Source organism: Cydia amplana, chromosome 13 (genome assembly GCF_948474715.1).
Source record: "Cydia amplana chromosome 13, ilCydAmpl1.1, whole genome shotgun sequence".
Lineage (NCBI taxonomy): Eukaryota > Metazoa > Arthropoda > Insecta > Lepidoptera > Tortricidae > Cydia > Cydia amplana.
The window spans coordinates 6,936,254-6,962,260 of NC_086081.1; the positions used below are offsets into that span (position 1 = coordinate 6,936,254).

At 35.5% G+C, this 26,007-nt stretch overlaps 1 protein-coding gene across 1 annotated transcript; it reads right to left on the bottom strand.

The window, feature by feature from the left end:
* On the bottom strand, positions 1-24,078 carry LOC134653260 (uncharacterized). The gene is made up of 5 exons (XM_063508585.1): positions 23,972-24,078; positions 9,870-9,957; positions 5,436-5,669; positions 4,628-4,757; positions 1-140 (listed from the first exon to the last, which is right to left on the bottom strand). The coding sequence occupies exons 2-5, from the start codon at positions 9,936-9,938 to the stop codon at positions 40-42; spliced, it is 534 nt and encodes a 177-aa protein (XP_063364655.1). The 5' UTR covers positions 9,939-9,957; positions 23,972-24,078; the 3' UTR covers positions 1-39.
* Positions 24,079-26,007: the final 1,929 nt, after the last annotated feature.

Here is a 26,007-nt window from a genome sequence, read left to right on the forward strand (position 1 = left end):
TTTATCATCATCAACATTCATAAATTTAAAACTTCTTACTTAATACTTATAATACACTTCTCCCGGTCTGCTGTAAATGTTGCCCGTTCGGATTGCTTCCATCAGATACTTGACGCTGAAGAGGCATATAATCAGGATCACTGGAAACAAAAAGAAAACATGTAAGGGCCCGGCCACATGTCAGCGTTGCGGCGCCGCCGCCGCCGCGCGGCGCGGCACCGCAGAAATCTGCGGCACCGCAAACCGCTCTGCGGCGACGCCCGCCGCAACGCAAAATTTTGCGGTGCCGCGCTGCGGCGCCGCAAAGCGGTGCGCGGCGCCGCGCGCGGTGCCGCAAAGCGGTGAATTTCGCCGCGCGCGGTGCCGCCGAGCGGCGTGCGGCGCCGCAGATTTCTGCGGTGCCGCGCCGGTATTTTCTTTTGAAATGATTTGCATCTTCATTCATTATACGAAGATATGGGTTCACCCAAAATTTTCTTTCCAATTGTTTTTTTATTTCTGCGCCTTCTTAATAGCGCTGGCAGTACACCGAGAAATTGAGTAAAATGCTGCAAATGATGTTAAAGGTATGAAAATCGGTACGATTGATATTTAGGACATTTGAAACAATTTGACCCGAAGCACCATTAAATAAAAAAAACGAGATGAGTTATCTTTTTTTTGTATGGAATTAAAAAAAACTGTTTTGAAACCTATCGTGTGTGGTATTAAACGAAAGGGCTTTCTGAGCCGATTCCAAAAATACCCGAATGACATTATGAGTAATTCGGCAGGGGTATTATTACACTTTGTAAAATTGAAATAGTATTTCATGCAACCGTTGTTTAAGAGGGGTCAAAAAAGGCGAGTGGCGTGAGTAACAATTTGAGGCGAAGCCGAAAATTGTTAATAAAGACGCCACGAGTATTTTTTGACTCCGTTAAACAACGTTGCATACAATACTTTTTCTACGACCAAGCACTTACTTTGAAAAAAATTGTAAATTTAACAAATATTTTTCATTCAACAAAAATAATACTTTAAACAAGTGGAATCATATAGGACATATATGTAGGTAAACAAACCAAAAGTATACAGCTAAGATACGCGACCCGGCCACCGCGCCCCGCGCCCCACGGCCGTATGGTCAGCGACACCTTCTAGCTAGTAACTCATGAGGCCCTGGTACTTGCTCTTAGTTAAATTACAATTTTGGATAGTTTTTTTCTCGATTTTGGCCACAGTAGCCTATGGAGACTAACAAGCAACGCTAAGCGGTGTTCGTAGTCTATGGATCTTACTATATTACGGGTGTCACATGCGCGTTCTGACTTCTGAAGGAATTTTATTGTTTCTACTATAGAACCTAATGAATATTTTGTAAATTGGCAGCAATGCACTTAGTACTCATCTGTCAGAGATGACAATTAAAATTAGGTTGGCAACAATGTATTTCATACAATATTTTTTAAGTGGTGATTACACGAAGTATCGTAAAAGTACCAAAAAGATACTGCGTGTATGCACAAATACTTTTTTGGGGAATAGACTAAAGACTTGTCTTGACAACTATAACATAGGGGTTTAAAGGTGTGTGTACGACCTTTTAAATGACAAATAAAGGTACGGGAGTAGAAAAAATTAAAACAAATATACTAAATGTAAATATTTTCAAAATTGCTTTATTAGAATTAGATATTTATTTATTTATTTAATCTTTATTGCACAAATGAAAATACAAACGTACAAAAGGCGGACTTAATGCTAAAATGCATTCTCTACCAGTCAACCTTCGGGCAAATCAGATAACTTGTAGGCGGTGCAATATCATGTTATAATTACAAAACAAAGTAGGTACCTACTTTTACACAACTATAGGTGAACCAGGATCTATTGAGGGTGCGCCATGTTGCGGAATTTCACTGGAACTAATTTTTTCATACTACACTGAATTGTCACCCTATACATGAGAATAACAGCGCCCTCTTGACAATTATCATATATTACTGGTCAGGCTATAAACATATACAATGAATATAAATAATAAATAGATATGGATATGAGGATATTAGGTATAATTTGAGGTATATTTAACAAAAAAAATTAACGGTAGAGTCTGTGCGGAAAGAGAAGAGTCGTGGGATTTGAGGGCGCGCCAGTGCTATTTTATGGTTTTTGCTATGCTGACAACACTGGTCACGTGATTATAGTACGACACTAAAGGTCATGATACTTGAATCCCTTTGTTCCGGTTTTTTGTCACGGCTTACTAAACGGAGCCTGGTGGTGGTGTCGGCTCGTCAACTCAATCCTCTGATTTAGCGCAGGCACTAGTTTTCTTCTACTCTCTTCTTAATTTGTTTAAAACAAACTCTTGTTTTTATATCTCAGATACTAAAGTGACAGTGCGATTGAAAAAACTACTAATACTAGTTCTAGAATCTGCCCAATACAACTGTCATTTTAGTACCAAACAAGATAATCTGTGCAGGCCAACAGTTATTTTAATACAAAACCGGGTAGATCGGGTAGAAATTGGGCAATAGAACTGTAAATTTACTATCTGGGATATAAAAATAGTGCATAAGTAGGCCTTAATGGGATATGTCCGGTTCTCACATCTCACGATATTTTACTTCGCCGAAAAGTCAGTGCTAAATATGAAATATAATTTCGTAACTTACAGAACCTAGTAAACGAACTTAAAAATAAAGAAATATTTGATTAGAGAAAGTTTTATTCTTTGTAATCGAAGTCTGAATTAAAATATTCAACGTCACTTATGTTTGAGCTAGCTTCAGAAGAACCAGGGAGACTCATAGAACTATCTTCATCTGAATTGGATGTGCTTGAATCCAGCACGTAGATTACAAACAAATTCATGCATATCACCTACATAGCGGTATTTTATTCGAGATACCTACCGTAGGTACTTTTACTCAATCCTGAAAAAAAATTACATATAAATATGCATAAAATGGCAAGTATCAACTCTATTCGTCAGTTATTTTAAAGATCATGAATGACCTGCATATTTATGAAAATGAATATAATTTGATCGAATATACTTACCGATTATGTACCGGAGACAAGTTACTTAGGGGGCTTATTAAATAGGTAATTATTTAATATTAAACAGAACATCAATACCCGTCAATAGTGGAACCACGTTCCGCGACTTTTTGTAAGTCGATATAGTCTACTTTTAGCCGTTTTCTTCCCGCTGACAAAACTGAACAATGTTAAATATAATTTTCCTTGTGGTTTTATGTACGGTTTTATAGTGTTTTGATAATATTTTATACATAAAACTTGCGGTTTTTGTTAATAAAAGTATACAATTACAGAAGTTTGTTTACTTTTTACAAGACAGGTGCCAAAGGTTTGATTGCCATATAAAATTGAAAATGTTAGTTCCCGTTTCTGCCACGACTCTTCTCTTTCCGCACAGACTCTATTGTATCTGGAGAAACACAAACTTGGTATGTTTTGAAAAATATTTTTATTATAATTAAAAAAAAAATGACTCATATGTAATGACGTGATATATTTTTGGAATCAGCTCAGAAAGCCCTTTCGTTTAATACTACACACGATAGGTTTCTTAACATTTTTTTTTTAAATTTCATACAAAAAAAAGATGACGTCATAACTCCTCTGGTTTTTTTTAATTTGTTGGTGCTTCGGGTCAAATTGTTTCAAATGTCCTAAAGATCAATCGTACCGATTTTCATACCTTTAACACCATTTGCAGCGTTTTTTGGCGAACCGCTATCGCTATAACAACAGCAAGAGCAGAACACGTGTGAAGGGATCCATGTCTGATTAAACAACTGGTAGTCGAATTTTATTCTTTACTATGCAGCGGGGCATCGCACGCGGCGCCGCACGCCGCTTGGCGGCACCGCGGCGCGGCGAAACTCACCGCTTTGCGGCACCGCGCGCGGCGCCGCGCACCGCTTTGCGGCGCCGCAGCGCGGCACCGCAAAATTTTGCGTTGCGGCGGGCGTCGCCGCAGAGCGGTTTGCGGTGCCGCAGATTTCTGCGTTGCCGCGCCGCGCGGCGGCGGCGGCGCCGCACCGCTGACATGTGGCCGGGCCCTTTCACATAAGTTGTAAAAAAGACTGTGTCGAAAATGTTAGATAAATAAATAAATAAATAAATATTATAGGACATTATTACACAAATTAACTAAGCCCCACGGTAAGCTCAAGAAAGCTTGTGTTGTGGGTACTCAGACAACGATATATATAATATACAAATACTTAAATACATAGAAAACAACCATGACTCAGGAACAAATATCTGTGCTCATCGCACAAATAAATGCCATGTAGGTACCTACATTTACGTACTTAAGTTGCAAAAATACCTAATATACTAAAATTTGTATCACAATTTTTTAAAAATATTCAATATCTGGGAGACCGAGCTTTACTCGGAAAACATAAAAACTAATTTTTTTTTGCACAGATAAGACCTAGCTAGATCGATTTTTCGGCCCCGAAAACCCCCATAAAGCAAATTTCAACGAAATCGTTGAGCCGTTTCCGAGATCCCCGAAATACATAAATTGCTCGTTTATAGGTATAAGATTTACACGATTTCTACGCAACCGCTGTGCACCGGTGATTCAGTCTGTACTTACAATCTGATCCAGCAACAAGGCCGAGCTGTACCCAGCCGCCGGAGGTGGCCTCCCACACGATCAGGAATATCGTGAGGAATAAATGGAAGAAGCTGTACAGGAAGAATGACGACACCAGGCAGTTGTTCACCTACAAATATCGGTAAAAGTTTGTTATCAATCAAATTATTCAATCAAACATTATTTACGCCATTAACTGTCACAACTTTTAGTTTACAACTGTCACTAATCTTTACAAACAACGAAAGGCGGTGTAAGGATTTTTTACTATTTAGAAATTAGGAACTTGTACCTATAAAACGTATTTGTTAGAAATGCTCTGTCTCTTATGGTTCAATTTAAGTATTATAGAAAGATAAATAAGAATAATTAATAATAAATAAGTACATAAGATAAATCTCAAATTAATGAACGAACGAAAGCGCTAGTAAGTTTATCTTGTAAGTAAGCGAGAAAATACAGTTGAAATTGATTGAGTACGGAGAAAGATATGAGATATCACTACATAGTATAAAACAAGGTCGCTTTCCTGTCTGTCTGTCTGTATGCTTAGATCTTTAAAACTACGCAACGGATTTAGATGCGTTTTTTTTAAATAGATAGAGTGATTCAAGAGGAAGGTTTATGTATAATTTGTTAACCTGTGCGAAGCTGGGGCGGGTCGCTAATTATATCTAAGATAAGTACCTAAACGTAAACATTTATTTTAAACGACAAATACAAATGGTCATGTATAGTAAATATGTAGGTACCAGTGTACCTAACGGGTGTGAGAGGGTGTGAGTTGTGAATGTTACAAATAACTTACCGAATAAGCTCCACACGTAAACATTGCAGAGAAGATAAACATCAGAAAAGCAATGACTATATACGATGCGTAATACACCATAGCGACTACTGCTACCAACGTTTCTTTTTTCTCTCCGAATAAGTCCTCTAATTTCTCCCAGTTCTTAAATTTGCTGGAATCTACTTTCTCAGGCGAATTGATGCTAAGGCCAAGCTGGTATAAATTGTAAGCCATTACTGCTATTGTTATTACCTGAAACAATAATATTTATGTGAGATTTAGTGTAAATATTCCCACCTTTACAGAGTTGTTGACTATAGATCTTTTTACTACTTTGTAATTGTCACAAAGTCAATATTATGTACATACTTAACTAATAAAATAAAGTAAGCTTTCGGTTCGTAATCCATTAAAGGTTTGTGCCGAAATATTTCTACATGGAGAATACATAACTTAAATTTAAAAAAAAGAAATGCAATTTTAATACATAGGTAATTAGAAATAAAAATTGTTGTTAATGTTATTGTTAAGTTTTAATTTATTAATAATTATGCTAATCCAAAAAGTTTTACGATAGCGCCTACTTATATTTGTGTAGGCAACTAAAATATCGTTAACTTTGCTCTACAGTTCTAAAAGGAGCGTTTAAGAGTTACCTCATAGGCGGATTAGACTCTCGCGCGAGCCACGAGACGAGCCGCGAGCCGCGCCACGAGACGCGAGTGTAAGCGGTGGGTTCGCGGCTCGTCTCGTGGCTCGCAAGCTCGTCGAGCTAATATAATTTAAACACTAACGGCACGGCATAAGGTTTATAACCGAATGACAAGCCGAACGCGAGTGTAAGCGGTGGATTCGCGTCTCGTGGCGCGGCTCGCGGCTCGTCTCGTGGCTCGCGCGAGAGTCTAATCCGCGTATCAGGGAATTTCCCGAGTCATGAGATTATATAATCAGGCCGTTAGGAGTTGGTAACAAACTCCGAAATTCTCCAATAAAATTGGTGCTCAAGGCAACGGTATTGTGAATTAAACTTAATTGAAATTTAGTTTAAAAAAATTGTTCCAAAAAGATAGGCAGAAGGAGGAGGAAGTAATTACGAGTATATTTTCACCACACCAGCTCGGAAAGGCTCAGTTTACACTTCAAAAACTGATAGCAAAGTTGCATTTTATTCACATTGAGGCAAAGTAATCAAATGCTAATTTTGAGTTGTTTTCTTATGTTTGCTGGTAGAATTGACTTTTAATAAATGATGATTATCCACTCACATGATTCCGATTTTAACAAAAGGTGCCCTGAACTGCTCTGCCATTTCGCAGATACGACGGCACAGTGTCATGATATTTTCAAAAATCGATAACTTTACTTCTGCTAAAGCATTTGCAACGATTCTTTTGGTTTTTTAATGATAAAGAAACAAAGAATTTATTTTACTACTATAGCATTGTGCTGTTATAATAAAAATAATTATTAAAAATTCACAAAGTTGACCCAATGAAATAATGTCCGCGTTATAGTAGAAAACTATTTTTAATTAAAAATCTAAATCGATAACGTATCTTTTTTTTGTATTCAATTTAAAGAAGACTTAATAAGCTTTTAATTGGTACTAAACATCTTGATAGCTCACCTATGAAATTGCCGAGTAAAACTAATTCAAATTCCGATAAGAAACTTTCGAATTGCTCAATCTGCTGTGAAACTATATATTATGTTCATGATTTTTTTGTGGCTAATTTAGACACTGAAGTACTAAAATATAGTAAAAAACAGTTTAAGACACTAATAATCTTGAAATAAAATGCATAACTTATGCAATTATAACGATGATAGTAGCTATATAACTTAAAATAACAAAAGAGTATCTACGTACCTACAAAATTTTGGTGTTTTTATAATTGCCGATCACCAACAACCGAACTAACTTATAACTACACTAACACGTTTAATACATCCACCATAACATACACTTCACAACATATTAAGCACAATAAACCAATAATAACTATTAACACATAAAATTATACTGATTACAAACGTAAATAAGCCGGTAAACTGACTTCTTCCATCTCAAAAATAAAGATGGCTACCCATTTAGGGTGGAGACACAACAGCGCGCGGTGCAGATGTTCAACAGAAATAGGAACTTTAAAATTGTAATACCTAATTAATTATTTATTTAATCGTATAAATATTTAGTTTATTCAATGTAAATAGCAAAGAAACATTAGTAAATACAAATTATAAGTAAGTAGTAAAAAAAATCCCAAAACGCGTATGCAACGCGTCTAGTACACCACATGCCTTACGATATGCAGAAATGCTTTAAGCAACCACAGTTGCCGGGTTTGTACTTACAATTTACCGTCACATGTTTCGATCGCTAATCCTGTGTAATACACAGTGATTTAATACATTCTATGGTTTATTAATGTAACTTAATAATCGAACTATTTAATGTCTATTGGTTGCTCAAGATATATTTAGTAATCTTAGAAATGTAGGGCATTCAAATAAGAAACACGTCAAGAATCTACAGAACTATTGTTTTGAAGTGATATTATTTGGTCATCAATATTAAGTAGGTCTAAAATATAGTTTTAAACTAATAGACCAATAAACGCGGAGTAGTTTAATATACATTACTAATAGAAATATCTAAATTTGAATACTTGAGGCATTTTAAAACACGCAGCAACTTTTTACACATCGCACTTCCTGAACAACTTGCAAAGTAAAATAGATAAGAAATACTGTGGTTGTGTCTATATGGTTGAAACATTTTTTAAATATTGTCACGTTGGTAGTCTGTGTTTTAAAAATTGTTTATACCGTATCTGTGCAGCCCTTCACAGATAATAAATAAAAAACCGCATACACTCCTTTTGCAACTCGAGTTGCGACGATCATTTTTGAGGTGCGCAATCTTGAAACTCTAGTTGCTGGAATCATGTGAGTGGTTATGGATGATAAATATTTAATAACATTCATATGGATTTGATTTGGTTTGATTTTGTTTGATATATTACATTTAATATTTGCTTCGGGTTGGTGTGGTGAAAAATTTTGTGTTTCACTCGGGGGCAAACTTTGTTTGTCCCTCGTGCTTATAAACCCTCGCAACGCTCAAGTTTCGAAGTTTCGAACCACTCGCTACGCTCGTGGTTCAATTTTGGAATCTTTCGCCTGCTCGGGTTTCAATCGGGTTTTTTCTGTTTTTGTTAGCACGAGCGGTTAAACAACAACTTTGCCCCCTTGTAAAACAAATAAATATTTATTTAAAGAAGCAAGTTGTGCTTATTCTGCTTAAAATGCTTGCTACCCGTTCAATTTCTTAAGAATTCTACAGGTAGGTAACTTTGAATGAAACCAAAATTAAATTATGACTACTGGACATGATCCTCCCGCAACAATCTACAATACAACGACCGGTTTTGTGCTGCCCTCTTTGCGATTGTAACCTATAGTTCGTTTTTTTAGCATTAGAAAGAAGGTAAGCGATGTTGACACGTCTTTTAATTGAAAAACGCTTTTTAAAAATCAGTAACTATTACTTACTAGTGGCTCTGTGAGCTGTAGACCTCGCGAGCATAGCTTATTGGGACCGTGCACGATGACAGCGCCACACAGCGGTTTGATCAATCAACAATACAAAGGTTTTAATTTACTTAAAAAAAATACGAAGTTTAAGTGAAAAAAAAAATACAAAAAGCTATGTCTTACTGGGGATCGAACCCAGACTCTGTGTGCAAACAAAAAAAGCGATTGTTTACAAAATGCGCCATGATAGTTCTTAGCTAAGCTGACGAAATTCGGCTACTCATTCTTGAGTACAAACTAAATATCTAAATACCGCCTAAACCAGCAATACAATTTTTCTGCATTTTTTGCCATTTACTATGTAAATATGTCTCAAAAAGAAAAAACTCTTATGATACCGATACGACTATTTGTTTAGGCGGGAGCTATCACGACTCCACCATTTTGAAAAATTTCCAAAAACCGGATCGACAAAAAAAAATTATTTAGTCATAGAATTCGGTCACAAAATTTCACGAAAATCGGTTAAGAATTGCGACCTGTAGAGGAGAACATCCGGACATACAAAAGCAAAATGCCCGAGTCAAAACGTAGACCTTCGCTACGCTGCGGTCAATGAAAGCGGAAGAATACAAATGATCGTATTAGATTCATAATTGTTACATATTTGCTTGTATTTATTTTTAAAACGTGTTTTTCAATAAAAAGACACGTCAAGATTGTTTACCTTATTTCTAATGCTAAAAAAACGAACTATAGACTAAATTGTCAGTCCTCCTTGTTGAGGGCCTTGCCCGACTACTTCTTCCGGTACACTATCACTATACAAGCTTTTTGCCCCAACTGCCATCGGTTCTACGAATATTGTTTCCCGCTGATGCCACTGAGGTAAGTCTAGCAACTCTCTTAACTTACTAATATGAAATAACCGAAGACCATGTTTCCCACCCTTAGGGGGAAACAGAAGAGGAATTTTCTTGTCATCTTGCACCCATGTGTTTTTCTGAAACGGAAAAAAGAGCTCCGTGAATTACAAATAATATGGTTTCACAAATCCAAAATTATCGACGTTATGTTTCTTTACTAAATATAAAGCTTTGATTGTGAGTGACACAGTCACTTTTCACAAAAGTTACCTACTTATATTAAGTCGCTATGTCACGAGTTGTTATTATTTAACATAAGTTCAATTTGCTCCTGTCCTGTTAGGTAAAATAACAACAAACAACCTAGAAATGTTCATTGGAATGACGTCATGTCATCTTTATGTATCAAGGCTCAAATGCCTGCATAGGATTTCTAACACGAAATAATATTAGTACTAATGTTTTTGGTGATGTATCCTTTTATGTTCCTTTACACACAAATTAAATTAAGTGGAAACATAAAGGTGCCGAAACTACATTATTCAGTATGTTACAATAACTCCGTCTTTATCTTAACTGTAAGAAAAGTATCCAGTCAACAAGTAAAAGAAAACCCCTACAATCTTAGAAAACAACTTTCTCACGCGAGAAAACTTGCCTTGTCAGACAGAACCAACACCAACTTCACTGTATACGAACATATAGTGGAAAAGGTATGTAACGCTGACGATCTTAGGAACGTGCTCAGAGATTTATGCGTGCTGGGGTTGAACTTAAACATACCTACACAGTTTTAACATTTCTTACATAGACACTACCTTTTTAAATATTAATATTGTTTATACAAATATGGTAGAAAACAGGCCATTACAATAAGTAAATAATGATAAGGAATCCCCATAGTTGATAATACTTTCAACTTTAGTTTACGTGTCCTATATATTATCTCTTTGGTAGGTATCACGACTGTTACCTATGTCACGAAAGAGGGTAGATATGTCATGGTTTGCACCTTATGACTTGTTTGTGATTCATAACTCATAACGGTGTAGGTACTAGGTACCTACATGTATACAAGCTAAAATTAAACACTATAAGACACCATATTTATTTTATTTTATTTCTTTATTTCAAGGCGAGGTAACAAAATGTAAATTGGATACATACGTCTTAATAATTATTATAGTAAAGTTATAGTGCTAAATTTACATTTCAATAACTACCAAGCACAACATTCATTAGAGATTATAATATTTAGTTAACAATTAATTTGTAATCTTATAATTAAGGTGAGATCATGGACAGTGAGATCATGTACTCAACTAGGTATGTGATAATTTAATTACACTGTTTCTAAATCTATTATAACTTAAATGAAAAATGTCTACATCATTACAAATCTTATTGTAAGAAGCGCATATACGAGACAGGGGACTATGTTGTGAAACGTTATTTGTAGCAGATGGAACTAAAAACTGAGCTGGGTTACGGCATGGTTTAGGGTACACCCGGAATGGTATGTTACTAATAAGGTCAGAATCAATTTTATTATGAATAATTTTATGTAGTAGTAATAATTTGTTAATATGTCTTTGATTTTGCAAACTATTAATTTTGAAATGGTGCAGTCTATTGTTATATGTGGGTAGTTTATTTTTAAGATTTTTTATTATATACTCTATGGTACCTAAATAAATACCATATCAAATCTTACCTGGTAATTAAGTAGGTATTATATATGCGTCCAGATTGTTCAATTGAATTAATTCATTTGAATTAGTGCTTAATCGACCGGTGAACTATGATCCTTTCCTCAACCAGAAACGTCACTTTTAACACTGACAGATAATATCCATAACAATAATAATAGCCAGTTAAATTTCGTCCTGTTATTACCATCAGAATACGCCTTTAAAAGTAGTTTTACGATTTATTACATGTACTTTCATTTGTTTCCATAGTAGCGGGCTTGCTTTGATGCAGCCTCACCTAAACATAACAACACTGAACACAACCGTACGTTACCGAGCGTTACACGTTGTGCTATTTCGGACTAGATATTTACCTGCCCACTTTGATTTGGACTCAACTTGTGGTTAATTGCCCACCACGAGGGCTCATTATGAGTTGGTTTATAAATCGTCGCGGTTCGTCGGGTACTAAAGGTCATTGTGGCGAGGGTCCGTGGTACCAGCCAGGCTAGAGGGCGTAAGTTACTAATGATTCGACGACATGGTTGTCTTTTTATTAGCAAGACGGAGTAGCTCAGTGGTCTGTTTGAAGGATAAAAGGTAAGTGAGGTTGCCCTTCAACGCGATAACAGTTTTTGTTCGAACACGTGGCTTGAGCTATCTTTATTAGGTCTTGTCGGCAATGTAGTTAATATGCGAGCTCGGACGGAGGGTATTAGGGACCGCTTTGAATGTAACGGCTGTGGATCACGTAGTGGATGAACAGCGTAGCTAATAGAGACATAAAGATGTGCTTTTAATTTAACGAGCGTTGATATATTAAGGACTACGGACAGTTTCTATAGAGGTCATAAAATGCTTATGATTGTCTAATTGCAAATACAAACGGATTTCCGTTCAGAATTTAGAAGTTGGGTAAGAAGACTTATTAAGGTGAAATAAGTTACTTGTTAAAATTATTAATTCATTAATAATTTAAGGCGAGAAATAGCCCAGATAATACAGTATTTATTTTTATTTTGTATACCTACTTAATGCCCAAGCTTAATCTAGTGCCCAAGTTGAAAGTTCACTTCGGCGACATTTCCTACTAAATGGGCATGCGATTAGAAAAAATAATAAATGTAAGAATAGGTAGTATGTGAATAAATGCGTAAATTCTAAGTATAGATATTTAGTACTATAAATAACAAGTCCTATTTATTAAGACTTCAGCGCCTCTGCGACTAATAAAATACGTATCAATGAATCAGTGTGATGTCAGAGTTATATACGTCTGCTAAATATAAATGTAAATAAGTTTAGTTTCAGACAACTTATTCATAAAAAAACTTATACTAAGCGAAAGTCACTTGAAGGACGTTCACTCTACTTTATAGTACTGACGCTTATTATTTTAGAAAAATGGCAAGAATTTCCACACATTAATATTAGATTTGACTGCCAAATAAAAAATATTTTTAGAAAATAAATCACATTTAAACCGACATTTAGGCAAAGTTAATTCAGTGTTTTAATTGCGTTCGCAAAATAAAGTTTACGAGATCGTTATCTGTCAGGAATTTTATCATTGTCACAGCAAGAACTAACTTTTAGTGGTCATAAAAAAGTCGTTAAATCTATGAACATCCTCCTTGGCCCAAATAAAACAAACTCTGCTCTGGGTCAAATTAACTTAATTAACAATTACTGATCGTGGGGTCAATTGAAGCAACTTGAACTCATAATTTTCCTATAATGATCAGATAATATTATGAATAAACCAAATTGCTACGTCACTGTGAGAGAACTTCATCCATCTTATCATGCTCAGTTGCTCAGTCCATTCATACCAGCTTTCGTAGGTTTATCTGAAGGCGAATATAATTGCTTGTGATAGGTATTATATTTAATGATACATATCGAATTCTCCCTCAATTGCTCAAAGAAGAGATCCCTGAAAGAGATAAGTTCACCTTTGTACAAATGATGTGTGTTTTTTCATGTTTTATGTGTCGTTTTGTACAATAAAGTGTTTTACTACTACTACTACTACTACGATTAAAGTAACTCAATTATTTTTGGAAATTCATATTGGTGCTCGTAATATTCGCGTTGCTTTTATGTAATTTGGAATAGGCATGTATCTTTTCAATAGTAACGTTATGATTATGATGATCAATTATGGTGATAAAATGAAGAAGCGAAGTAACATTATTAAAATCGAATGTATGTATTTTTTATCTACATTTATTTAGGAACCTTTGGCACCGAGACCACGTCTGCTCAGTTAGACCTCTTTTTTATAAAAATGCAATTAAATCCATTTTTTTAAACTATAAAAACCAATGTTCGGATATTATTTTCAATTTAATATTTATTTGTACATCATAATAGGTTAATTGTTGACAGCAATGTACACATAATTTTGACAAAAACTTGTTATATTATTTCATGTTATACTGAAATTAGACGTCGTACCTACTTGTATGTTACTAAAGAATATGTAACCAATGCACGGGGTTGCTTATCCAATGCTTTCCACCAACTCTATATATTTTCCTGTTCTCTGTCGACACGCCATTAAAATTCATAAATTGCATCAATACGTGCCAATGCATGTCTATACATTCAAACACTCACATAACATGTATATCCACCAATGAGAAGTCTCTCTCAGTAGCCAGTAATAATTCTCTCATCACACACACAATTTAATTAATATAAATAGAATTTCAAAGGGCAATGTACTTGTTCTTGTACACACGAGTGAATCGGAACACATATGAATATAAACACGGACTTATGCAAATACGTGTAGGCGAAGGAGCTATGAATGGATTTCACGGTAAATTATGTGTTTACTTACTTACAATTACATATTGACTATACGGTAAAATTAGGCATGACTGTGTGTAACCGTCAACAGAGATTTCTAATTTACTTATGTCTATACGTTTCTTAACACTAACTAGACATCTAGACATTTCTTAACAGTAACTAGTCATAATTGCCGCTCAATGCCAAAATAACAAAAATAACCGACACAATTTATAATTAGATAGGTATCATACATAATAAAAAAGATTAGGTATCTTGATAAAAAAAGACAAATTTTATTCGGCAATCTAACCACAAACCAGTATTTCCTCCCAGACATATTAATGTAAGCAAATTATTAAAGGTGACTTACAAGTCTAACAACCAAAGGTAACAGAGGTTATTCACAAACATAGGTACCTATATACATATAGCAGAAACAGTAAATAATAAAAGGTTCCCACGATATTTCAAACAATAGCTTCGCACGTTCACACGCTACGTTTCTCCTAACATACTTAGCACTTATTGAATTCCAAAGGCGAAAAAACTATTTCTTTCTCGTAAATAAATATGATCCTTATTACTGGCGCCATATGAATTCTGCAGATAGAAAGTACCTAAGCAAAATCTTATTCACACATCTAAATATTTAATTTAAGCTAGTACTTATTTAGTTGTAACTACCTAGTCTAGGTATCTACCAAGGTTTGGTCATATAGGATAGGTCATTTGGAAAAAAATATTCATACGAGTAGGAGCTCGCCTGCTTTTATGTAGGGTAGGATGTAGTATGTACTTGTACCTAATCATATGAATTGCTATTAAATATTTCGAAAACAATATTGACAATTAACAGCAGGAAGTAAGTTTAGTTGATAAGTTTAAATTTATTCTGTATTTCTAGCTTTTTTTCTTGTTTCATAAATTGTACATATATTTTTTGTTAAGGTGTGTCAATAAAGATTATTTAAGTATAGAGTTTAGTAATTAATTATCCCATCAAAAACATTACATGTAAAAAGGTGCAAGTCTCGCAACGCTTTTACTACAAAAAAGTTTTGAGATGTAATGTGAAACCAAGTCGGTTATTTTAATCAGTGCCAGGGGGTGTTAAAACCGTATCAATAAGATATCTTTAATTTGTAATACGTATAATGACTTGGCCATCGCACGGCTGCATAATGACAAAAGGATCATCGTCACCTATTAAAAATAATTCTAATTGAACATAACGCTAGCGCTAATTGCAGTTTGAGCATTACACATATTTACGAGTACGTACTGTTGTGGAAGGAAACACTTGACGACTTTTTATATATTTATTAAATTAATATTTGTGGGAGCACTAACAATAAGAAGTTACCGACGCCATCTTCAATGCAAGAGAGAGTCAGCTGCCACAGACAACACACACAATTCAAAGTATACAAATAGTTAATACCAACCTAACATCCCTTTCCTTAAGTTTACGTTATACATCATAATTACATTAATGACCAGTCTCTTGTTTAACTCATCTTTATAACATGCTATGTTAGTCTTTGAGTTAGCTAAGTTTTAACAATAAAATGATCTACACATCTAAACATTACAGTCTATCCCTTTAACTGGTCTCTAAAGTCATTACTTAAACATTACAGTCTATCCCTTTAACTGGTCTCTAAAGTCATTACTAAATTTTAATGTGTTTATGTTTATGACTGTTTACATTTTTATGAAATAGCTTACAAAACTACATTACATTCAGTTGACTAAACTATATTTTAAATTTCTGTTATATAACGCTTTGGAGGTATAACAGTACGTCCTGATCTAGTCACCCGGTGATCAGTCATTACTGATGCTGGAGTATCCGTCTCCTGTCTTGCCTCTGCCACTTCCATACTTCTTTCCCCTCGTGGTGAGCAAGATCGCATGGGAGACGATTGTGTCAAGTCACTGTTCAAGATACTATAGTTATGAATAAGATGAATCCTATTTCTTACATAAGTTACATCATTATCAGTTTTTATCACATATGACCTATTATTACTTAACCGTTTTACAATTACAGCCTTTTCCCAAGTACTGTGTGGATTTTTCTTATAATAAACCTGGTCACCTGGATACAATATGGACAATGATTTAGCATTCCTATCATAATATCTAGACATCTCTTCATTATTTTTAACAGCTGATTGCTTGTATTCGTTAAATGTTACAACTTTAGGTCTGAGTTTGTTAAAATTTACTGGTATTTTACTTCTTAATTTTCTAGACATTAATAACTCAGCTGGTGACAACATATGATTTTTAGCTGTATTTCTATACTGCAATAAAGCTAAGTAAGGATCTGATCCATCTTCTTTACATTTTTTAAATATGTTTTTTATGATTTTGACAGAACTTTCTGCCTGACCATTGGAGTTAGAATGATAAGGAGCTGTCACTATATGGTTTATGTCCCATTCATATAAAAATGATTTAAATTCTGATGACTGAAAGGGAGGACCACCATCTGACACTAATGTCATAGGTATCCCATGTCTGGCAAATATTGACTTCAAATTTATTATGACATTTTGAGCTGTACTATTATTTTTTAACAAGGCTGTCTCTATGTACTTTGAGTAATAATCAGTTACTACAATATAGGTTAAGTTATCAAAATTCATTAGATCAATGCCGACTCTTTGCCAAGGATATTTGCTAATTTCATAGTTCTTTAAAGGTTCTTTTTGATTACAAGGCTTGAACTTGGCACAGACGTCACATTGCTCCACTGCATTTTTTATATCAGCAGACATGTTAGACCAATATAATGAATCTCTAGCTAATCTTAGACACTTATTTATCCCTTGATGACCTTCATGCAATTTATTTAATATTTTTTTTTGCATGGATTTCGGAACAATTAAATTTGACCCTTTGAACACTAAATCTCCTATAACATGAATTTCACCCTGCATGTTCCAATATGGTTTGACTAATGAATTGATTTTATCTTTACTACTGGGCCATCCTTCAAAATAATATTTTTTTAACAGTTGAAGAGTTTCGTCATCAATGGTTGCCCGTTTCAATTTATTTTTGTACTCTTGACTGATCGCCAAATTTGACTCGACTAAGTTGACATGGTAAGACATATCAGATTCATTTTCTGGAATAAAATGGTCTTTCATAGCTGCTCTAGACAAAGTATCAGATATATACATCTCCTTGCCAGGTATGTGAATCACTTCTAAATCATACTTCTGCAAAGTTAACATCATACGCTGCAGTCTTGCCGGTACCTCATGCAAAGGTTTTTTAAACAGATAAACTAACGGTTTATGATCCGTGTGCACTATGACTTTACGTCCATAGACATATTGATTGAATTTACAACATCCAAATTGAATTGCAAATAGCTCTTTTTCAATTTGTGCAAAATTTTCTTGTGACTTAGTTAGTGTTCTAGAACTATATGCAATTGGCCTATTATTTTGCATAATTACAGCACCTATCGCTGACTTGGACGAGTCAACTGACAAAATCAGAGGTAAATTGACATCATAGTGTACTAAGACTGGTGTGTTACATATTATTTCTTTTAATTCACAATACTCTCTTTCATAGTTACTGTCCCACTGCCAGGGAACGTCTTTTTTTAACAAAGTTCTCATGAGTGTGGTCTTTGCCGACAAATTATCAATGAAACATCCTACAAAATTTACCATCCCGAGAAATCTTTGTAATTCTTTAACATTACTTGGACTTGGCATTTCCTTGATCGCTTTGACTCTTTCCTGACTGACTTTGACACCGTCTCGGTTAAAAATATATCCTAAAAATTCTACTTCCGACACTCCGAATTTGCATTTTGACTTATTTAATTTTAAATTGACTTGTCTAGCCCTATCTAGCACTTTTTTAAGTCTCTGATTATGAATCTCTGGTGTCTCTCCATAAACTAAAAAATCATCTACAAAAATGAGAACACCCTCTATGTCACCAAATAGTTCACTAATAACTCTATAAAAAATCTCTGTGGATGCATTTATGCCAAACGGTAATCTAAGATATTTATATCTGCCAAAGGGAGTTTGGAATGTGCAAAGTTCTGAACTCTCCTCATCAAGTTTCAAAGACCAAAATCCTGAGAACGCATCAAGGTGTGAAAAACAAGTAGCACCTTTCAATTGTGACCTAATCTCATCAATGTTTTTTAATGGATAATGTTCTCTCATAATATTTTTGTTCAAATTTCTAGGATCTAGACATATTCTAGGCTGACCTGTTGACTTGACAGTGACTACCACCGAGTTGACCCATGCCGTTGGTTTGGTGACTTTTTCAATGACTTTCATGCTCTCCATGCGATCCAGCTCATCACGTAGATCCTTCAGTAGCGCAAATGGTACCTTCCTTGGAGGATCAATGCATGGCACAGCATCTGGCTTCAGTTTCAGATGACAGACAGGAGGCAGGCACCCCAGACCCTGGAAAACATCATTGTATTGTGTAAGCATTTGACAATTACTTTCTTTTATTACTTCTTCAGTTAGGTGATACACACGTTTGACTATACCTATTCGATCACATGTGTCTAGGCCTAATATTGTTTCACCATTTACGGTTGTGACCGCAAAGGTAATTTTTTCAACACGGTCATTAAAATGACATTCCAATTCAGTTTCACCTATAATCGGTAGTTGACCTCTATATGCATTAGCTGTAAGACTTGTTTCAACTAGATTGTTAAGACCTAAACTTTTGTAAGTGTGTAATGACATCAAATCCAATTCTGCTCCTGTATCCAAAAGGCAATTAATATCTCTACCATTGACATTGACTTTTAAGTACCAAGACTTTTTATTTCTATTTTTGTTTTTTACTTGCCCCACAAATAACCTCTCAGAGCAATAAGCATTTTCATCATTGAGGTCGTCTACTTCAAGTTGTCTAATAGTTTTATTTTTAAAGCAAAATTTAGCATAGTGACCATAAGAGTTACATGACCTGCATTGTACGTTGGCTGCTGGACACTTGAAGCGATGGACCTGCCCACAGCGCGTGCATGTAGACTGTTGATGTTGACCTCTCTGCCACGATCTTGATGAAGCTGACTGGGTATATTGTGGTTGACTCGACGACTGGTATCCCGACGTTGATTGACTTGACCGATTCCTTGACATTGACTGATTTCTTGACGCTGACTGACTTCTTGATGCTGACTGACTTGACGTTGAATGTCTTGACTGACTGTTTGATCTGTGATGACTGCTACCACGGTTACTGCTTCTGCCCCTCAATTGCAACACATTCTGTGTGCCGGTGCTTTCCTGTACTATTCTGTCTGAATCTTGTTGAGCCGCAATGACAGCTTTTGCAAGCTCGCGTGTTCTGGAATAAGACAAATTGGGCTCTTGTAATAGCCGTTGTCGCACATGTGATAGTTCTGAACTCATGTTTGCAATAAAAATATCTCTGACGAGAGATTCCCTAAGCTCTTTAAATTCACAATCTTTGCTTTTATTTTCTAAATCAGTTATGAAATCATCGATGTTTTCAGATTTCATCTGCTTCCGTGTGAAAAACATATATCGAGTCATGGTTAGGTTCTTTTGTGGTTCAAAATGTGTGTCAAACTTCTTTTTTACTTCTGCCAATTGACATTTGTCGAATTCTAAGCTGAAAGAATTGAATATTTCCAAACCTTTAGCGCCCATCGAGTGCAACATAATCGCTATTTTTCTCTTGTCGTCCGCCTTGTCAAGTCCCGATGCCAATAAATATATTTCAAACCGCTGCCACCACCTCTTCCATTCTTCTGCATTATTATTTGTGGTGTCCGACGAGATCATGAGCTTCGGTAAAGATGTACCAAGCACATGCGGCTTGATTCCGAGATCTTCAGTTCCATCCGCCATTGCCGATGTTTTAGGTTTTCCTTGTGTGACCTTGTCTCGCTTTCGCTTGACTTGCGTGTTTTCTTCTGTGTCACTCATCAGTATCACAACACTTCTGACACCATGTTGTGGAAGGAAACACTTGACGACTTTTTATATATTTATTAAATTAATATTTGTGGGAGCACTAACAATAAGAAGTTACCGACGCCATCTTCAATGCAAGAGAGAGTCAGCTGCCACAGACAACACACACAATTCAAAGTATACAAATAGTTAATACCAACCTAACATTAAAGCATTATGTGCGATTGCCAAGTCATTATATGTATGTATTACAAATTAAAGATATCTTATTGATACGGTTTTAACACCCCCTGGCACTGATTAAAATAACCGACTTGGTTTCACATTACATCTCAAAACTTTACATGTAATGTTTTTGATGGGATCTCATCTCTTTTTGTAGGCAGTCCTTCTTTTCGGGTACTCATACCCATACTATGTATACACATATCATAACTAAACATATCTTCATTCATACTCACATCGTACATCGTAGTGTACCTTTACTTTACCTACTATTTGTAGGAACTGCAACAGTAACTTTGTAATGTCATATATTTATATGGGATTACAAACTTACTTATGCAGTTCTTAGATCTTTAAAACGTGACTGATATTGCAATATTTTTAGGTTTTCTATGGCTTGATAAGCTGAAAACTACTTATGTTTAAAATTTGAAACTTGTGGGTATACTAGAAGTACCTTAGAATTGTGATGATCGTAGGTGAGTGAGTGAGTGAGTGAGTGTGTCAGTGTTGAAAATAAGGAACTTTGACGTACAATAATTCTTAAACTACTAGTTCGAATTGAATGTTTTTGAGAATATATCTTAAGCAACCCCAGCAAGTTAAGCCCTATATATTACTGAAAATTCAGGGTTCTAGCTTCAGCCAGCACAAAATTACAGGACGTCGAAAATGGCCTGAATCGCTTCGAGAAAAGGATGGTACGGCCGTGCCTCTTTGTTTTGCTCGACTTGGCGGGGGCACTGCCGTGCCCCCAGATACTATGACTTCCATTTGAAGTCAGCGTCTCGTATAGTAAAACTTTGAACAAGATATGATATGATATGATATGACGTTTAATATGGTTCATTTAACGAACATCCTCGGCAACACGGTCGCCGCCCGATAACTGGATTAGGAGTTTATAAATTGACGAAGCGAGCGAGTTTAATGGACGTCCACTCTAAACCAGTCATGTATAGAAACTTGTCTCTTCGCAACATAAGCATTAATGTTTTTAATATTGCACCGTTACTTTCTGCGAATTTTCTATAAAATTCCTTTTTTTGTCTCAGAGAAAGTTTATCTTCAAAACATTTTTTCACAGTTATTTTTTAATTTTATTTATACAGGTAACTATAACAAAATATCTAAACTTAATTACAAAAGTATCGTTAAACCAGTAAAGTTTATGCATTAGTATGTACCTACAGTGCCAGCCACTTGAATAGCCTCACTCACCAAAATTAATATTTCTCATAGTAATATAAAAAGGAGATATACATTAAACATTAAATATGAAATAAAACAAGAAGCCTTGTAATAGTAAATAAAATATTTATTGTTATCTAATCAAAGTTTTAAGAAATAACGTCAAATAAATAATTGGCCCTTCCACTTGAATAGCCTCACATGCTAAAGTATACTGTTTAGTTATTAAAACTCTTTCGTTAAATATTTTGTATACCTTCCATTACACCTTATTAATTCGAAAATACGATTAGGTAGTGATTCATATAAAGAATGTATGTAATTAACGTCCACAGAATCCCAAACAGTGTAAATAGCTTGAATCAGTTCTTCTTTATTACTAAACTGTCTGCCGTTGTAATAAATTTGCCGAGACAGCCAATCCCAAGCATTTTCCATGATGTTCAGATCAGGGGACAAGGATGGCCAATCTAGAACATCAATCTGGTGTTTTTTTCAAACCACTTTGTAACTATCGCTGACGTGTGTATAGGAGCATTATCATGCTAAAAACATTTTTTTTCTACCTATTACTTTTCTGATCTTACTTTTTGTTTCTATTAATAAATTTAAATACTTTTCAGCATTTAGTCTTCCGTCTACCACAATTAAATCAACAGTACCATAGTAAGAAATTGCTCCCCAAACCACCACCGATCCGAGAGTTGAATGATGACGTGATAGTACTTTCGGTTCTTTCCTTAGGTCATGAAAATAATATTTAAATCCATCTGGACCATCTAGATTAAACTTTTTCTCATCACTAAAATCACATTTCGCCACTCAGTTTTCCAGCACATGTACTTTTTAGCAAAAGACAGTCGACCCGCCACATGTTGTTCGCGCAAAGGAGGTTTACTCATGATTTTTTTTCGTTTGAGGTGGGATGATGTTCTAATAATCCGTCGATTTGTAGAGAGAGATGCTCTAGTATTTATTTCACTAGCTATTTGCCTGGCGGTCTTGGTAGAATTTGAAGCAGAGCGTAAAATAAGTCGACGTTCACGATCCGTAGTGGCAAATTTTGTGCGTTCTTTATACTGGTGGCCGTAATTTTCCTTATTTTTAACATAATTATTAATAACTTTAGGGCTGCGACCTATTTTTTTAGCTATCTCACGATGGGATAATTTTAGAGTTAAATAAAAATTAACATTTTCAATTTCTAAACTTGTAAGTTTTTTACCACGTCCCATAGTCACAAAAACACTGGGTTTATCACGTTACTGCAGGTACTTAATAGAATGCCATCTGTATTATCTAACCATAATAAAATAAATTTGAAAGCGAAACTTAAATGCACGGTTTGGACGATTACGTTACACTGAGGCTATTCATGTGAACGGCCCGTATTAGCTCTTGCGTCCAGGCCGCGTAGCCAAAGTACCAATCGCTAACGCTCCGTAGCGATCGAAACGCAACTGTCCCTGTCGCACTAATATGGAAGAGTGATAGAGACACACAAAGCGTTTCGTTGTCGAAGCGATAGCGATTGTAACCTTGGCTAGGCCACCTGCCCTAGTAGCACGGTCGCAGTTTTATCATTTATCACCATGCCTGTCACGTTCTAACAAGTATGTAAGTGCGAAAGTGACGGGCTTAGTGATAGTGGATAAAAATGGGACCGTGCTGAGCCCGCAGGACGTTTCGCGCGCAGATAAGTTCGGACTTATTAATGTGTCGTTGGATAAACGTCAGGGCGTACAATCCAAATTTAAGATATATTGATAAAAATTATCACGTATAATTATAATACTCACAATATATAGGTGAGGCTATTTAAGTGGTTGGCACTGTACATGCACTTATGTTTGTATATATTATAACATATAAAGTAAGTCTTAATTAAAAATATATGTTTCTAGAGTCAGTGTGAAAAGAAAAGAGTCATAGAATGTATTGGTTCCCATAATTATATTCCACGAATCTTCTCTTTGCGCACAGACTACCTATATATTTAAATTAAATTTAAACAAATCTAAATAAAATAGGACTGCCATTCTTAGTTTAGCAAAGTTCACAGGGAGTTCAACTAAGTATGCTTGAAAGCTTGAAACTTTTCATTACTTGTCTCCGACGATTAGTGATTAGTATTCATACAATGTTCGCCCTGCTCTAAATTATTCGCTTCAGGAAGTACCGTCAAATGAGGCAGTAAAAATAATTATTCCCGATGCTCCACTTTATCTCAGAAATGTTTACGAAGAAAGATAAATTGTAACGGAAATAATTGTCTAGGTACTTACACAGAGCGCAATTGTTATTATTCCAAATCCGTCATATCTCTTTACCAGTAAACTTCGCACTTAACATCACTTTAGTAGCATTATATAAAATTCAGCACAATTATAGTAAAAGAACTTTTTTTTTATTTGAATTGAATTCTAATGCTGGAATTGCGGTTGGGACCGGCGCTCGCGCACGTTCGATGGCTCGCTCGGCCGGAGCGAAGATCGCGGAGGCACCAAGTTACGTCATACGCCAAGGTCGCGGCGACGCAACCTACAAACTTGGTCGGATCTCGGAATTAATCTACAGACCAAGGTTAGCTACGAAACGAAGCTGCATTTATATGGAACTGTGGCAACAAAAGATAGCGCCAAAATGATCTGCCACCCTCTTAATTATAGTTTTACTAATAGCAGAGCTCATATTCTGTTTTTTACATATTTATTTCTGTAAAGCTTATCTCTGGGAAAACGCTAATTCTTGAGTTTTTATATGTTTACTAAGCAAAGCTCGGTCTCCCAGATATTAATCCATAATTATCGTATCTAAACCTATCTAAACGTAATATTTGACGTATCTTAAAGCAAATCGGGCCGAATTGTTTCCGAATGCAAATGAGGTAGGTACACTAAAGGTTACAGTCCATTTCCAACGACAGCTGCACTACTGTTCATTTTACTATGGAAATTGACAGTAACAACGACGCGTTCAGTACCAGTAATGCAGCTGCGGTCAGAAATGGAATTTTACCCTAAGTCAACAGCAGTGAATGGTGTGACGGGAGCTCAGGATTGAATTTAAACAATGTCTTCGATTTAAACTTGAGGCTATTTTATTATTTCTTGATGTTAAATATGACGGATAGAATACAAATTATATCGTGAGTCAATAACTGATTGAAAGTAATCTCCACCTTGCCTCTTTGAAACGGGAAAATATTTACAAAATTTTCAGATGGCAACGTCAGGTTTGTAAAATGATATAGACCCTGAAAAACAAAAATCATGTTAAAAGCTGGATACCGTTTAGGGGTCATCGACATATATACGTCACAGCAATAGGAGTAAGGAGGTGGTGTTGGGTGTTCACGCTTGTAGTTGCACAAATTCAAGAGCTTCAGAAAACTTCTTAAGAGGAGATCAGGAGAGTTATATAGGAAAAGTTAGTAATAAAAATATAACAACACTTCCGTGAGACAAAGATATAGTAAATATATTAAAAACGGGTCACTCACGTATTTTAAGTCGAAAAACGCTCGACAAACGCCGGTCCGTCACCGTAAACGCAAGCTCCTGATGACACTTCTCGGTACGAAGTGAAACATGTCGAGCGTTTTTCGACTTAAAATACGTGAGTGACCCGTTTTTAATATATTTACTAATAAAAATATAGTTGGCGCAGAAAAAAATAATTAATGTACTTTTGGTAAGAATGAGGATAAAAAGCAGAGCCATTTGGTAGGATTACTGTTATTGAGACACTTGATTCCTTTATTTCATTGAGCAGTGAGCAGATCTCTGCGAATCTTTGACCTGCTGAATACGAAGGAAGCAAAAATGGTGTGTAGCATGTTGAAATCCGTAATCCGTATTTTGAAAAGCAAGATAACCTACTGGATGCACAGGACAAGATATACATTGTTTGGCTAGAACCATCTGCATGAGTTTTCCAAAATACTGGTCGCGTTGGATCATATCACATAGCTTCAAATGAAACTCCAAGTGAGATCGGGTGAACTGATTATTCTGTGATTCGAAAAACTGCATACGCATCTGTGGAGAAATAGAAATAGTCTAAACCGACATGCGTTGATGAGTAGAAATAATAAGACTTCATCATTGTTAAACTGTTTATTCGACAACGGTTTCACTCACTTGAATTTTTAGTCGCTAGTGGCCCGCCCGAAGGGCCCTAAACATGTCGCCAATAGCGACTAAAAATTCAAGTGAGTGAAACCGTTGTCGTATAAACAGTTTAAAATATGTCTCACGAAAGTTTATAATATCGTTCATCATTGTTATCATCACATCAGCAAAAATGCATCTACTGTGGG